Raw genomic sequence first — 13,704 nt, 5'->3', positions numbered from 1 at the left:
GAGTAACAAGTATTACTTACAATTAGTTAATTTTTCTGTCGCAGAGTGTTGAACTTTACAACAAAATCACATATACTCAAATACAGGGTGTCCGAGAGATATTTTCCCAGGTAATACCTCGGAAATGGTTGGGGATTAAAAAAAATTCTTTATACAAAAGTTGTATGCTTTTAGAAAAACCATAGAATTATGTTACAGAACCCCAGGTGGAGACTAATGAAAATGAGCAAATGAGAAGTTTTTTAAGTGGGACACTGTATTTTTTTTATTTTTTATTCTTCGTAAAATTTGAGGACCACTTTGTGTTGCATTCCCTATATACCTACAGTGGTTTAGGCGGCAATTAATATTTTATAAAAAAATTAAAATTAAAATTCCATTGTTGGCTCAGCACGAATATCTTGACAAGTTAACATCAATTATCTCCGAAACCAATGTGTTTATTTGTATATTTCAAATGTCCCGAAATATACAGCGTATCCCATTTAAAAAAAAATTAAGTTACACATTTTACAGTTTTGTTAGTTACCCTATAGATTCTATAACACAATGATTTTATGGCTTTTGTAAAACCATACAACTTTTGTATAAAGATTTTTTTATACCTCGAACCATTTTCGAGATATGGCCTGGGAAAATAGCTCTGGGGTATTTTTGCCATTCAATTATTCTGATTCTTACCTCGTCGTTGACAATATTCAACCAATAATAGTCAAAATTATTTGAATTATGTGAAACTTATCTATCATCATTTAACAAAATCAATTAAAAATAAATAATGAAAATACGAAATAAATGACACCATAAAAAGAAAATAGATGTGTCAACTAGTTCCTAAAATTTTGATTATTTTTGGTAGAATATTTTCAAGGACGAGGAAATAAAATAAATGTTATATGATATCTTATATGTATATCTAAGGAAGGTAGATAAACAAAAAGAAATAAATTATCATATTTTACTTTTGCCAATTGGTAAGAGAACACAGTCTTTCGAAACTTAGAATTATCTGCTTTGTCAGTGTGATATATTTTTGGTTAGGCAGAACTAGGTACCGTGATAAAATCAACCCTTCGACTGATCCTTTTGGTGCAATGGATTATTTATTAATTTTTTTTTTCTTTTCACTGTGATAACAACCACTTAAATAAAGACAGAAACTAAAAATACCACTAATAAATAATTACAGACAAAATCTCTGAAGAATTTATATATATTTTAATTAAGAAAAAAAGTTAATAACAACATCAAAAGGAAACTTATCTATTCTCAGATTTATTAGGAAATAGAAATTAATACGATTTCTTTAGACAAACATTTATTATTATATATGAACAGATTATCACAACTTGTTTGTCAAGTCAGAAAGTAGTAACAGGTAAAATCAATATTACCTACTAGACTAGTGTAAAACAACGGAGTCATACATAAGTGGTAACATACCAAATCTTTCGTCAAATACACTGCAATCATATAGGGCGTCCGAATATTTCATTTGTGTATTTAAACTTTACGTATAAATATATTAAAAACCTCAAATAAACATGGAACTAGGTCACCTTATATCAACATAAACATAGTGCCTTTAGAAAGAATTTTGAAATATATAACCATGTCTTCATCCATAGAATTACCTCGCAAACATACAAAATAAATTCTGGACAATCTGTACAGCAGAAAATCGGTCTGTATACATTATCGACTCAATCCTGATGATTTCGAATTATGAACTTGAGCGTGGAAACCAGTTTTCCAATCCGCATAATATTTAACAGTCCTCACATTTCCATTGTCTTCCACAAGAGAATATTCTCCTCGCACCACATCACCATTCTTCTCCTCCTTATGAGATTTTATGTCATGCGTATGATGATCGTTCACTCCGTACTCAAATTTGTAATGGTCGTTTTTGCCATGATGATGATCTGCAGCACAATTGACCTTTATCATATTCATAAACATGTAGGTATTGTAGGTATCAACACATTTTAACATATTTAAATAACTCAAAATTGATTATTAGACATTATTAAATGGACAACATCGCTTGTTTTTTTTTTTTTTTCTTATGAAAATATTACATTGTTTTAATGTTTTATATTGTTATATGTTACTATTTTCAAAAATAATTTGTTTCGCAGAAATAATATCAAATGTTACAAAACATATATTCCAACATATGTCCAAGAAATGGTTGGCAATTTCTCAGATTTGGGTAGGGCTTATAAAAATAACCTTACTTTATATGATTTTTTTTCGAGCTCACCCTATAAAGCTATTAGCCCTTAAAGTTGAGATTTCGCTATAACTTTTCATTTTTCTGTAATTTTTGGATGATATTAATTAATTAATAAGATTAATACCTACTATTTGAACCAATTTCTCAAATTTACAATTTACTGCTAGCTACTTTAATAGGACGGAAGCAGAGAGCTCTTTGTAGTCTTGGCCCCCTAAAGAAAAGGTGAATTAACCAGTATGGACTAACTTTTTAATATTTTATTTAATTTTTACGCCGTTTTTAAGAGGGTAATTCACTTAACGTTCTACCCCCCTTATGTTTTTCACCTTTCTATCTAAGAAAAATGGTAAGAATAAAAGTTTCCGGAAATTTTCCTGTGATATCAAGGAATTTTATAAAAAAACAACTGACTGCTGAATTTGGAAGATATGAACCAAATTTTTGTTTTAACGAAATACTCAAATACAGACTTATGACAAAATAATATATATTTGTCATTTATTCTTCTGACAATGGTATAAACATGTCATATATTTGGACTGTCAATTTGCAAAACATTTTGGTTTATTTACTGAAAAGTATACGGGGAGTCGAATGTTGTATGAAGAACTTTGTACGTTTATACGTATTTTATACCCATACAACAAACCGGTTTCGATATAAATAATGAAGATATACTATTTTCGAAATATCTTAATAGTAATAAAAACATAAAAACATGATTTAATCCTTTGTACAGCAAAATAACAAAATTTTCCTACATAAAAACCATTTGTTGTTTTTAGGTTTTTATTACGATTAAGTTATGTAATATACAGTATGTCCGCGGATTCAGTTTACAAGAGGACAAATCGTCCAAAAAGTGAAAGATACGAAAAAAGCCATTCTTGATAAAAGTTTTTGCTTGTTTAGAAAATACGAATTACCATGACAAACTTCATTTTTGTTTTACAGGGTGGGTCAAAAACACAAAAATGTTAATTTGCTTAAGAGTAAACATACCTTATTTTGCAGGATACGAAAAAAAGGCATTCTCAATGAAAGTTTTTTCTTGAAAAATGAATAAGAGTCTATATCTGTCCATGCCATACTTTTACAATAACACCTGCAATAGAATATCGTACTTAGAAAAACATTTACCATTAAATTTTCGCCAAGAAATGTATTTTCAACAGGGTGGTTGTTCAACATATTGTGTTCGTGAGGTAACAGAATGGCCTAACCATAGATTTGGTCTAAGATAGATTGGTAGAAATGGTCCAATTTTGTGGCCCTCTAAGACCTCTTTTATGCACGCGTTTTTCTCCTCTCAACGCGAAATTGAGAAAAACGCGGCATATTTTTGCTCCATTTTATGCACGCGTATTCTATCAGTTGTCGCCAGTTTCATGCCACACAGTAGTCAGTGAAGTACATGAAAATGGATCCGTGTATATTGTATTTGTGCTATAAAAAAATATGTAATAGAAAACGTAAGAGGCGATGGGCAGTACATCCAATTAATAGAAATAGAATTCAATTGCGTCCATTGCATCCATGTCCCGCTTGATCAATAGCTAAACTAAAACTAAAACAAACTGTGCTAAAACTATTCTTGACAGACAGAGCCACTGGACTTGCGACAAAGAGCGCTTTGCATAAAAACGCCGATATACTTTCGTGCTTTTTCGGAACGCGTGTCGCCAAGCGTTCTGTAAAGCCATCGCGACAGATTTGAAAACGCGAGAACAAATAAACGAGCGTAAAATGCATAAACGTAGTAACTCTATTCAGGGTATCTTGAAACGCGGCGTTTTTGTCAACTCCGCGTTGAGAGGAGAAAAACGCGTGCATAAAAGAGGTCTTAGAGCCCTGACTTAACCATGACCGATATCTTTGTATGGAGCCGTTTAAAACAAATTGTTTATGCTACTCCAAAACCAAATAATATTAAAAGGTTAGAAGGCAGAATGTTCCAGTCCGTCCGTTCAATATCCCAGGAAGATATCAGAAATTCCTTCAGATATTTAAGGAAGCAATTAGAATACCTAATGTGTTCAATATGGGTATGGTATTTTTGAAATTTGATATCTTCATCAATTGTTGTAATTATGTTCTTATTATTTAAAAATTACACTTAATAAGACGTATTTTAGTTTTATACTTTATTCCCTGTATAAAAAATCAAATTTTTGATAACCTGGCTCTTATTCATTTTTCAAGCAAAAACTTTTATCAAGAAAGCCTTTTTTCGTATCTTGCAAAATAAGGTAAGTTTACTTTTACGCAACATAACATTTTTGTGTTTTTGACCACCCCGTACAACAAATTTGAAGTTCGTCATGGTGATTCGTATTTTCTAGCCAAGCAAAAACTTTTATAAAGAATACCTTTTTCTCGTATCTTTCAGTTGTTGGTTCATTTGTCATCTTGTAAACTCAATCCGCGGACGTACTGTATATATTCATTGTTAAACGCGCTTATCTCGAAAACAAAACGTTATATCGATAACATACCTTTTCAACTTAAAAACATTCGAAAGTCCTAGAAATGGTGACCAAAATTATAAAAATTTAAGAGAAGCAAAAAGTTACAACGAAAAATAGATTTTCAACTCTCAACTTCAAAAGTTAATAACTCTACAGGGTAAACTCGAATAAAAGCTACTGACGCTATTTTTGCAGGCCATCCCAAATTCGAAAGATTACCCACCATTTCCTATATACCCTGTATACATATTTTCGAATTACACTCAAATTTTTTACTAAAAACTCTGAGTTAAAGATTTGTTGTTTATCCTAAATAAATATCTAAAAAATGATATATTATTCAGTATTACGTAACAATATCTAAAACTGAAGTAATACGTAGGTATATCACCTCATATTGAATTTTAGTTTTACTTGTATTATTCCATTAATATAATTGGAAGAAGGAGTCCTTAACATTTTTAATAGGTATATGTATAAACTTACCTTTCTCGTGTTCCAAACTATTGGCAGCTTCAACAGAACTATCATGAGGACTGACCTGCTGCTCAATTTTTATATAATGGTTGGCATCACTAGTGGACACCTTTGAAATCTGCTGCTGTTTCAAATTGTCATTAGATACTGTCAATTCTGTATCAGCTGCTCCCTGTCCTTTGTAATCAAATGACGGTTGTTGCGACGTCTCTTGAAGTCCCAACGCAATATCACCAACCCCCAGCTGTGGAGAAGCTCACAATAAAATAGAAGGAAAAGATTTTAAATTTGCAGATAATAAAAAATATACATCTACATACAGATGATGTCTCAGTAATGATTGAAAATGGTGAATTCTTTATTTACTTTTTCGGAAGGAAGATCAATTTTGGGGAAATTTGATATACCTGTACTTGTTAAAGTTTTTGAGAAGTCTCGGGAAAACAAATCTATTTCCAAATATATTTGACGTAGATTATTGAAGCGTGCAATTTAACTTAGAAATATAAAATTTTCTACATCACTGACTTTTTCGAGCTTAATGCTTACATATTTATTTTTAAAATTGCATTTGCAAGAAAAAATCCTATAATTTTGTTTGGTGAAATTTCTAAAATACTCAGCGGCGTTAAAATTCTGGGGTTTTCAATAACAGTATTTTCAGATATTTCCTCCACTAGTTAGTTTAGCTAAATCGTCAGCACAAGTTTAATTATTTTACATCGAATATTTTTTTAGAGGTACTTCTGTGTTTTTGATATTTTTAAATAAATTTAACACCCTATATCGAAAACTAAGTAATTTGTTCCAACCATCTCCTAGACAACCTATATAAAAGAAACGCTACAAACTGTTATACATTATGTAATATTCCTTCCATCACAGCAATATTAAATAACATGTCAGCCTTCTGATGACTATTCATTGGAGTTTTCAAATCATAATGTATTATAAGACCTTTAAATATTATGAAATTATCCTAAAGGAGTGGTGAAAAACTCGTAAACGAAGGATGAAAAAAATTGTTTAACAACGTTATTACAAGAATACTTACGAAAATTGTTATTTTTGACATAATATTTCTTCTTTACTACACATTTATTTGGTGTACCTGATTTCTGAAAGCTGTTTACAAAAAATATATTGGTACAGCTTTTAACCTTTGCACCTCCTTAATTGTTTCTTCATCATCTGTAAACTGCTAGTTCTGCAAATATTCTTTAAAAAATTCAATCAAACAATACAACACTTCTCAAATTTGAGTGAATAATGAATATAGTTTTTAAAGCAGCAGTATGCGCGAAGGTGTTTCGATTTAGCAAAAGTAATAACTATTAACAACTAACAGCAACTCAGGGTTACTCTGAACTGATAGTAGTTACTATTTTTACTAAATTGTTGTCAACAATTGCCTTTTTTACTCTACTTCCGGACAATTCGATGAGATTGTCTTATCTTGTTTACTAGCAAAGCACTGTATCAAATATCGATCACAATTTCATTTTCTTCAAAGTATATCTATGTCACTAGAGGATGGTTAGGACTTATGAGGAAATATAAAATGGCAAGTATTTGTACTACAATGACACCCATCTACAATTTGAAGGAACATTTGTTTGAAACGATAATAGAGGCAGTATGAAGTTGATTAAAATCCACACCAAAACTATTTTTTTTTTTGTAAAGGGCAAGCAGAAGGATCCTGAGGCGCAATGGATCCAAACAATTTTTGAAATCACATAACAATGTTATTAGACAATCTGTCTTATTTAATTACCTTCCCTAGTAAGAATTTAATAGGTGTAAATATTTATGATTACCTACTTAAATATTGATTTTTCAGAGATGTTAAGGTTTGAAAATTATTTTTTTTTTTTCTAATACACAAAATAATGTTGTATAAACTTTCATTTTTTTTTAAGGACGGGATTTTGTACAAAAAATATCGCCCAGCGTGAGTCACGAAACGGGACCCCGGCAGGTGCTGCTCTAGCGGCCAACGCTTCAAGTCTAATAATTTACACTGCAACCATATTCGCCCGATTTTTCAGGAACGGCTCCAATTTGTGTATATACAATCTTATAAGGAAAGAGAGTAAATATTTTATTAATCAGTAATAGATTATCGAGGACAATAATATTTTTTTATTGGGTAGGCAATAATTTTTAGTTAATAAGCTTAAACAATCTTATAATTACTATTCCTTCATTATAAAAACAGAAATACGGTTTTTAAAATTACATGTAGTTTCTTCTTCAAAAGTGACGTTAAAACACGTATAACATGGAATAGTCAACAGTCTAATGTTTATATTTTCACATTAACAATGCGATAATGTAAATTAACTGCTATTTTCAGTAAAAAAAATATATACCTAACCTGAATTATTTTTTTACTTTGGCGAGTCGTATTAACTTAAAAACACTGCTTAATTACTAAAATATATAGAAACTTGCTACTAATTACGTTTGGAGAATAATATGTATAGGCATAAAATATATATATAATATTACTGTATGTATTTAGTCCATTGAAATGAAGGCTGAACCTCCATTTTTTCCTCTGTCGATCAAACCTGGGCGCAAATATGTTTTCGACCCTCAGGAATCCGAATCCGCAAAAATTTTTGACCTAGGTGATCAGGCAAGGGGTCAAAAGGTCAAAAACCCGTAAAAATAAGGTTTTTCGCAAATATCTTAAACTACGGCAAGTAGCAAAAAAATAATTGCACCATCGTGTTCCCAGGGAAATTTTACATCGATTTTATGCTATTGCTTATTAAAATTAAATAAATTTATGTCATGTTTTGGACAATTACCAAGCAATATAATGCGATTTCAAATATAATTAGCCTGCAGTTATAGTGGATCTGAATTCAATTGCCAGATACACTATTTTTTTTGCTACTTACTTTAATTTTTAAATGGAAAACCAAAAATAATACTAATGAAGAACAGAAAAAAAACTTTTTTAGAACGAAATACTTATTGCAAAAATGAAATATAGTGCTCTGAAAAATCGACTTGTAAAGCTTATTCTACAAATACTAAAAAAGTCAAAATTTGTATAAACAATTGTTCCCAGAATGACAACTTTTTATTTCTAAATTTTGAAGACTTTTGAAGAATTGAATAATGAATAAAATAAGCCTAGTAGTCCGGGCGAATTAGGTTTTTTTTCAAAAATCGGGCCTAAATCTAATCTAAATAAATTTTAGTGTCATCTAGACACTTGAAGGAACACAGGAAAATTTGGAAAATAATTTTTAACTTGACTTTTGTTAAAGTTATTCAATTGTTAATGAACTAATTTTTCGTGGACTTAATCTTTCATAAAATTTGTTGTAAAAGTTTAAATAATGTATCTAAAAATTTTTTTCTTTCTCGAAGGTCTTTTTATATACATAATAAACAAGATTCCGTTGTAAAAGTTTATAACAGTTTTATCATTTGTTTATAATGATTTTTAAAGTTAACAAAAAATGAAAAATCCGGGAAATGTTATAAATTTTTTTTTTACCAAATGTTTGATTTTACTTGTTTTTCTATTAATATATTGCGTTTATTAACTTAGCTATAACAAATTTATAAACAAATGGACAAGTTTAATATTTTTGAAACATTTTTTTGCTATTTTATTGTCTTGGTAAAATAATGATTTTTAAAAACAAAAATTTTTCTTGAATAAATTTTTTAATTGTTTATAATCGTTTTTTTGATTTATTTGTCATTTAAATTATTTATTAAGAATTTTTTTTTAAATCATCATTTGCTATTATCAATATAATTACAAAAAAAAAATTATTCAAATTTTCATTGTTTATTTTATAACTCAAAAGTTCATTGTATTCCGTAAATATCTTCCAGGCTGCACAATTGGTTAAAATTTTGAGTTTCTGCTCTTACAAAAGTTAAGTGTTTAATTAAAAATAGACAAAATTGAAGAAAACAACAAGAAGAATATAAAATATTGACATTAGTTAGAAAAAAAGTACAGAAAATCCAGAAAATGTACCCTTAATCGTGTGATAATTTAAACAAATAAAAAAACATCGTAAACAAATGGAATAAAAAATATAAAAAAATTTTTATTGAGTAGTCCAGTAGTTACTCTATAAAATTGTCTTAAATAGTGGAATCCGTAACTTCAATAGTTTAAAAGTTTTAGTCATTTAAAGAATTAGATAATGCATTTTTTTATATACAAATGTTTATAAAAATATAACCATTGTAGATATGAAGCAGGTAAAAAAATTCATGTTATAGATCAATAAATTATCTAAAAGATCTACCTGAATGTCAAAGACCGTATCATCAATAATTTAGAAATTATAACAATTTATAAGTTTATCAAATAGGTGACCGTTTCAGCTTTGATGTGATAAAGTATTTAAAAATGCAATAAAAATTAGAAAAAAATGTTATTTACCACTTTGATGCACATAGCTGTATTTATAATTCGTTAAAGTTACGAAAAAAAAATAAAATGAAAATCAGAATTTGTTTATAACAAATTGTTTATAAAATAAACAATGAAAATTTGAATAAATTTTTTTTTTTAAATTATATTGATAATAGCAAATGATGATTTAAAAAAAAATGATTTCTTAATAAATAATTTAAATGACAAATAAATATAAAAATCGATTATAAACAATTAAAAAATTTATTTAAGAAAAATTTTTGTTTTTAAAAATCATTAATTTACCAAGACAATAAAATGGCAAAAAAATGTTTCAAAAATATTAAACTTGTCCATTTGTTTATAACAAATTTATAAACAAATAACGTTAAAATTTTTTTAGCTAAGTTAATAAACGCAATATATTAATAGAAAAACAAGTAAAATCAAACATTTGGTAAAAAAAAATTTTTATAACATTTCCCGGATTTTTCATTTTTTGTTAACTTTAAAAAATCATTATAAACAAATGAAAAAACTTTTATAAACTTTTACAACGGAATCTTGTTTATTATGTATATAAAAAGACCTCCCAGAAAGAAAAAAAATTTTAGATACATTATTTAAAGTTTTACAACAAGTTTTATGAAAGATTAGGACCACGAAAAATTAGTTCATTAACAATTGAATAACTTTAACATAAGTCAAGTTAAAAATTATTTTCCAACTGGGCTGTGTTCCTTCAAGTGTCTAGATGACACTATAATTTATTTAGATTTTTAAATTAATATTGAATACTATAAAAAAATTATTTTGTGTTGCACACTTTGCTTGGCGGCGACGCGACGACGCGGAAACCGCCGCCGCCGCGCGGAGCTATATTTTCAACGTCAAATTAAAATTATAAATAATGGAGCTACAATTCCTGACTTATTTTGCTGAAATTTTCTCCTCTTTCAGGATCTTTTTTGAAATTTCAGCTATCTTCAATATTTTTTTAGTTATAGTTAAAAAACGGAGACTCCCTTTTTTCTCTTCGTTTTTTGTTTATAACAATTGCTATTTTTAATTGCGGATAAATTAAAAAATACTTCTTTCTCTGAATTTAATTCCGAATCCAATGTACTAACAACCATATTTTTAGGATTACAATAACTATTTTTCGCAAAAAAAACTCACTTCTCGACTAGACTAGTGGTTTCCTTCTTATCGGTAAGTAGCTACTGATTTGTAGATTGAAACAGAAATCTACCTGAGCCAGACCAATTTTTAAGCTGTAAATTTATTTTGAAACTACCAAGGCTACAATATAAATAACGATTTTATGTGGGACACCCTGTACGTAAAATTTAATCTTTATTCTTAATAAAGAAAAATTAGTACATATTATTGGTTTTTTATGCGTTATATTTTCGTACTACTTAAGCTTTACAAAATCTTATTACTTAGGTACCTACCTACTTTTAAAATATTACCCATATTTATATATCAAAGATAATATCAGACCATTATGGGTCCCATATTCTGTAAATAGTGTTTTCCGCAAAGACAAATAATTTCAAACATTTAATAACTGAATAATCTAAAGCTTATCAAATAATAGGAATGTTATGTCATGCCACCTGAGTATTTTCAAAGACGCCGGCCGCAGTAAAACGAATAAACAGGTGCAAAAAACGATCAAACCATTAAGGTTTTAGGTACTGAAATCTACGAAAATACTATCTTTTTTATATATAATTCCACATGTAAATATTCTTATAACATTTACTTGCTTAGTCCTACATATAAAATTGTTTACTTTTTATAAGTACGTGAAAATAATTGTTAAAATGTGGGGTTAGGATAATAGCAAACGCATGTTTTGCAAACGCTTTTTTTTAGTTATTATTTTATTTGGGTAAATTTAAACGGTAACCATGAATAAACAAAACATCAAGGATTTTATTTTTGTGCTTACCCCTACTTTTGTTCTACACGTTTTACTTTTAAAGATTTCAGTACCTAAAAACGCCAGAAATTTCACTATTTCTCGGCCAATACAATTTACAATAAACCAACTCTGTGTTTTCGCTTTCATTTTCAAGGGTAGCGACACCTGTGACAGAGTACACAAACTAATTTTATTTAGAAATTCTTGTAGAAGATAGAAACCGCTAAAATTCTGGTTTAAATATATAATATAATATAATATAACATGGAGTCGTGTGTAAAATGTTGTCATCTTACTTGAGGACACAAATTATAGAATTGTTAATAAATATTAATCTGAAAATTAAATACAAATGATCCTAAGTGTCCGTTCTAGTGAGTGAAGTAGTTTGGTTATTGTGCCTGACTTAGTTCCGTCGTAAATGCAATATATTGTCAGACTAACAGTATGGTTAAAATTGAGGTACTTTGGCATTTATTTAAATTATTCTTCTGTTCTCATGAGCATTGAAATTTATTTCACTCACTAGCGGGAACCATTGCGAATACATTGATATATAATTCAATATAATGATAATATAATTCAATATAATGATATATAATTCAATTATGTTAGTTTCTTCGACGATTTGTGTCCTCATCTGAAGCTCTGTTACATGGTAAAAATATACATACTAAATCGCCCCCTTAAAGCAAAGTAAATTTTAGGCAGAATATTAACAAAAATTTTAATTTGTCTTTTTAATACATATTAGGATAAAATTAAAACTACCTTGCTTCCTGCATCTAAAGAATTTTCAATTCCTTGTCCATGGACATTATACTGACGATCAATACCACCAGTACTTTGATATCCAGCACCATACGAGGATTGTGTATAGCCAGCGACATCTTGGACTGACGCGTGTCCTAAGTTTTGGTAAAGTCCATGGTCAGATGAAGCTAAATGCGTAGGAGCCACTGGTAAATAGTAAAGATAAGGTTGCTGCAGTAAACCAGACTGCTGGCAGTCGCATTTACAACATTCGGCTTGTGCTGCTAACACATTAGCAAGGCATACGGTTATCTGAAACATAGTTTGATTTTTCAAAAATAATTACTCTTTCATCGAATTATTTAGTTAACGTAGCATTAGATGCGTTTTTATGAAGAAATTAAGTTTTTTAATAATATTTTTGTTGACCACTGCTTGACAGAAATTCACGTTACCTAATAAAATTGTTTTGGGATATTAAATCAGTGATTGAAAGAATCTTTAAAACTGCAAGCGACCCCTCCAAAAATAACCACCGGTACTCAAACCATCCTTAATGGCTTAGTTTGAGTGTGAGAAAGATAAAGGTAACCTACAAAGTTTATGTCATCGACACTCAAAACATGTTGGTAGATAAATATGCAAATATTTAATTAAAACTAATAACTTCCAAACCGGTCTGTGTCTGGGGGTTCTCCTGACGAATGATCTTAGTTGTTTAATTGCGAGAATGATTTAATGCTGGACGGGGCCAGTAATCTGCAGAGTCTTTGTTTTTCACGCTATGAGTAATTAAAAAATGTAATAGCTTATATCTCGGTAATTACGAATAGTAAAAAAGTGAATACGCTCCGTTAAAACAATTTTGGAGAAACGAATCTATCACGCCAAGTCCATATGTGATAGCTTTCGAAATTTCCGAAATACAGAGTGCTCAGGTTTAAATTGAAAAACATTAATGGTAGTAAGGACACACTCAACTGACTTCGAAGCATTGGTTCTTTAACATTAACCGTTATAACTTTGGAATCATTCCATATACCTGGATCAAATTTTTTAGTAGGTATAGTAACCTTTTAATCCAATCCAAAGCGAAATATAATTACTATTAAAACCTTCTAAAAACGGATTGTTTTTTAGTGTAGTCTTCAGCATCGATAATGTCACCATTAATGTACATCAATAAATGTATGTAGAAGGTGTTAGAGTTACAAAGTTTATTTTGGTTCTTCTGCGCTAAGGCTAAAATTGACAAATAAATATTTCTTTGGGTGATAAACTAGGTATATGTAGAATATTTTAAAGTAGTTCTTAGACCTCATTCAATAACTATCAAGCCCTAGCTTTTACAGATAAATATTTAGCAATTCCACGAAAAATGTTAATATCGTTACATCTAAATAAAGAAGATCTACATATAGGTGAAATG

At 29.1% G+C, this 13,704-nt stretch overlaps 1 protein-coding gene across 1 annotated transcript; it reads right to left on the bottom strand.

The window, feature by feature from the left end:
* Nucleotides 1-1,347: 1,347 nt before the first annotated feature.
* On the bottom strand, nt 1,348-12,596 carry LOC108904938. The gene is made up of 3 exons (XM_023457400.1): nt 12,294-12,596; nt 5,197-5,431; nt 1,348-1,925 (listed from the first exon to the last, which is right to left on the bottom strand). Exons 1-3 carry the CDS (start codon nt 12,594-12,596, stop codon nt 1,696-1,698), a joined length of 768 nt encoding a protein of 255 aa, XP_023313168.1. The 3' UTR covers nt 1,348-1,695.
* Between the last annotated feature and the right edge of the window lie 1,108 nt (nt 12,597-13,704).

Source organism: Anoplophora glabripennis, unplaced genomic scaffold (genome assembly GCF_000390285.2).
Source record: "Anoplophora glabripennis isolate ALB-LARVAE unplaced genomic scaffold, Agla_2.0 scaffold98, whole genome shotgun sequence".
In the NCBI taxonomy this organism is placed as follows: Eukaryota; Metazoa; Arthropoda; class Insecta; order Coleoptera; family Cerambycidae; genus Anoplophora; species Anoplophora glabripennis.
The sequence above is the reverse complement of the archived record's forward strand: the minus strand, read 5'-3'. Positions and strand labels throughout refer to the sequence as shown.

Coding starts and splice junctions, on each gene's coding strand:
- LOC108904938 (XM_023457400.1), bottom strand. CDS start 12,596: ATGTTTCAGATAACCGTATGCCTTGCTAATGTGTTAGCAGCACAAGCC. Junction 5,432..12,293: donor CTTTAGATGCAGGAAGCAAG/GTAGTTTTAATT, acceptor GCTTCTCCACAG/CTGGGGGTTGGTGATATTGC. Junction 1,926..5,196: donor TAGTTTGGAACACGAGAAAG/GTAAGTTTATAC, acceptor ATTGTGCTGCAG/ATCATCATCATGGCAAAAAC.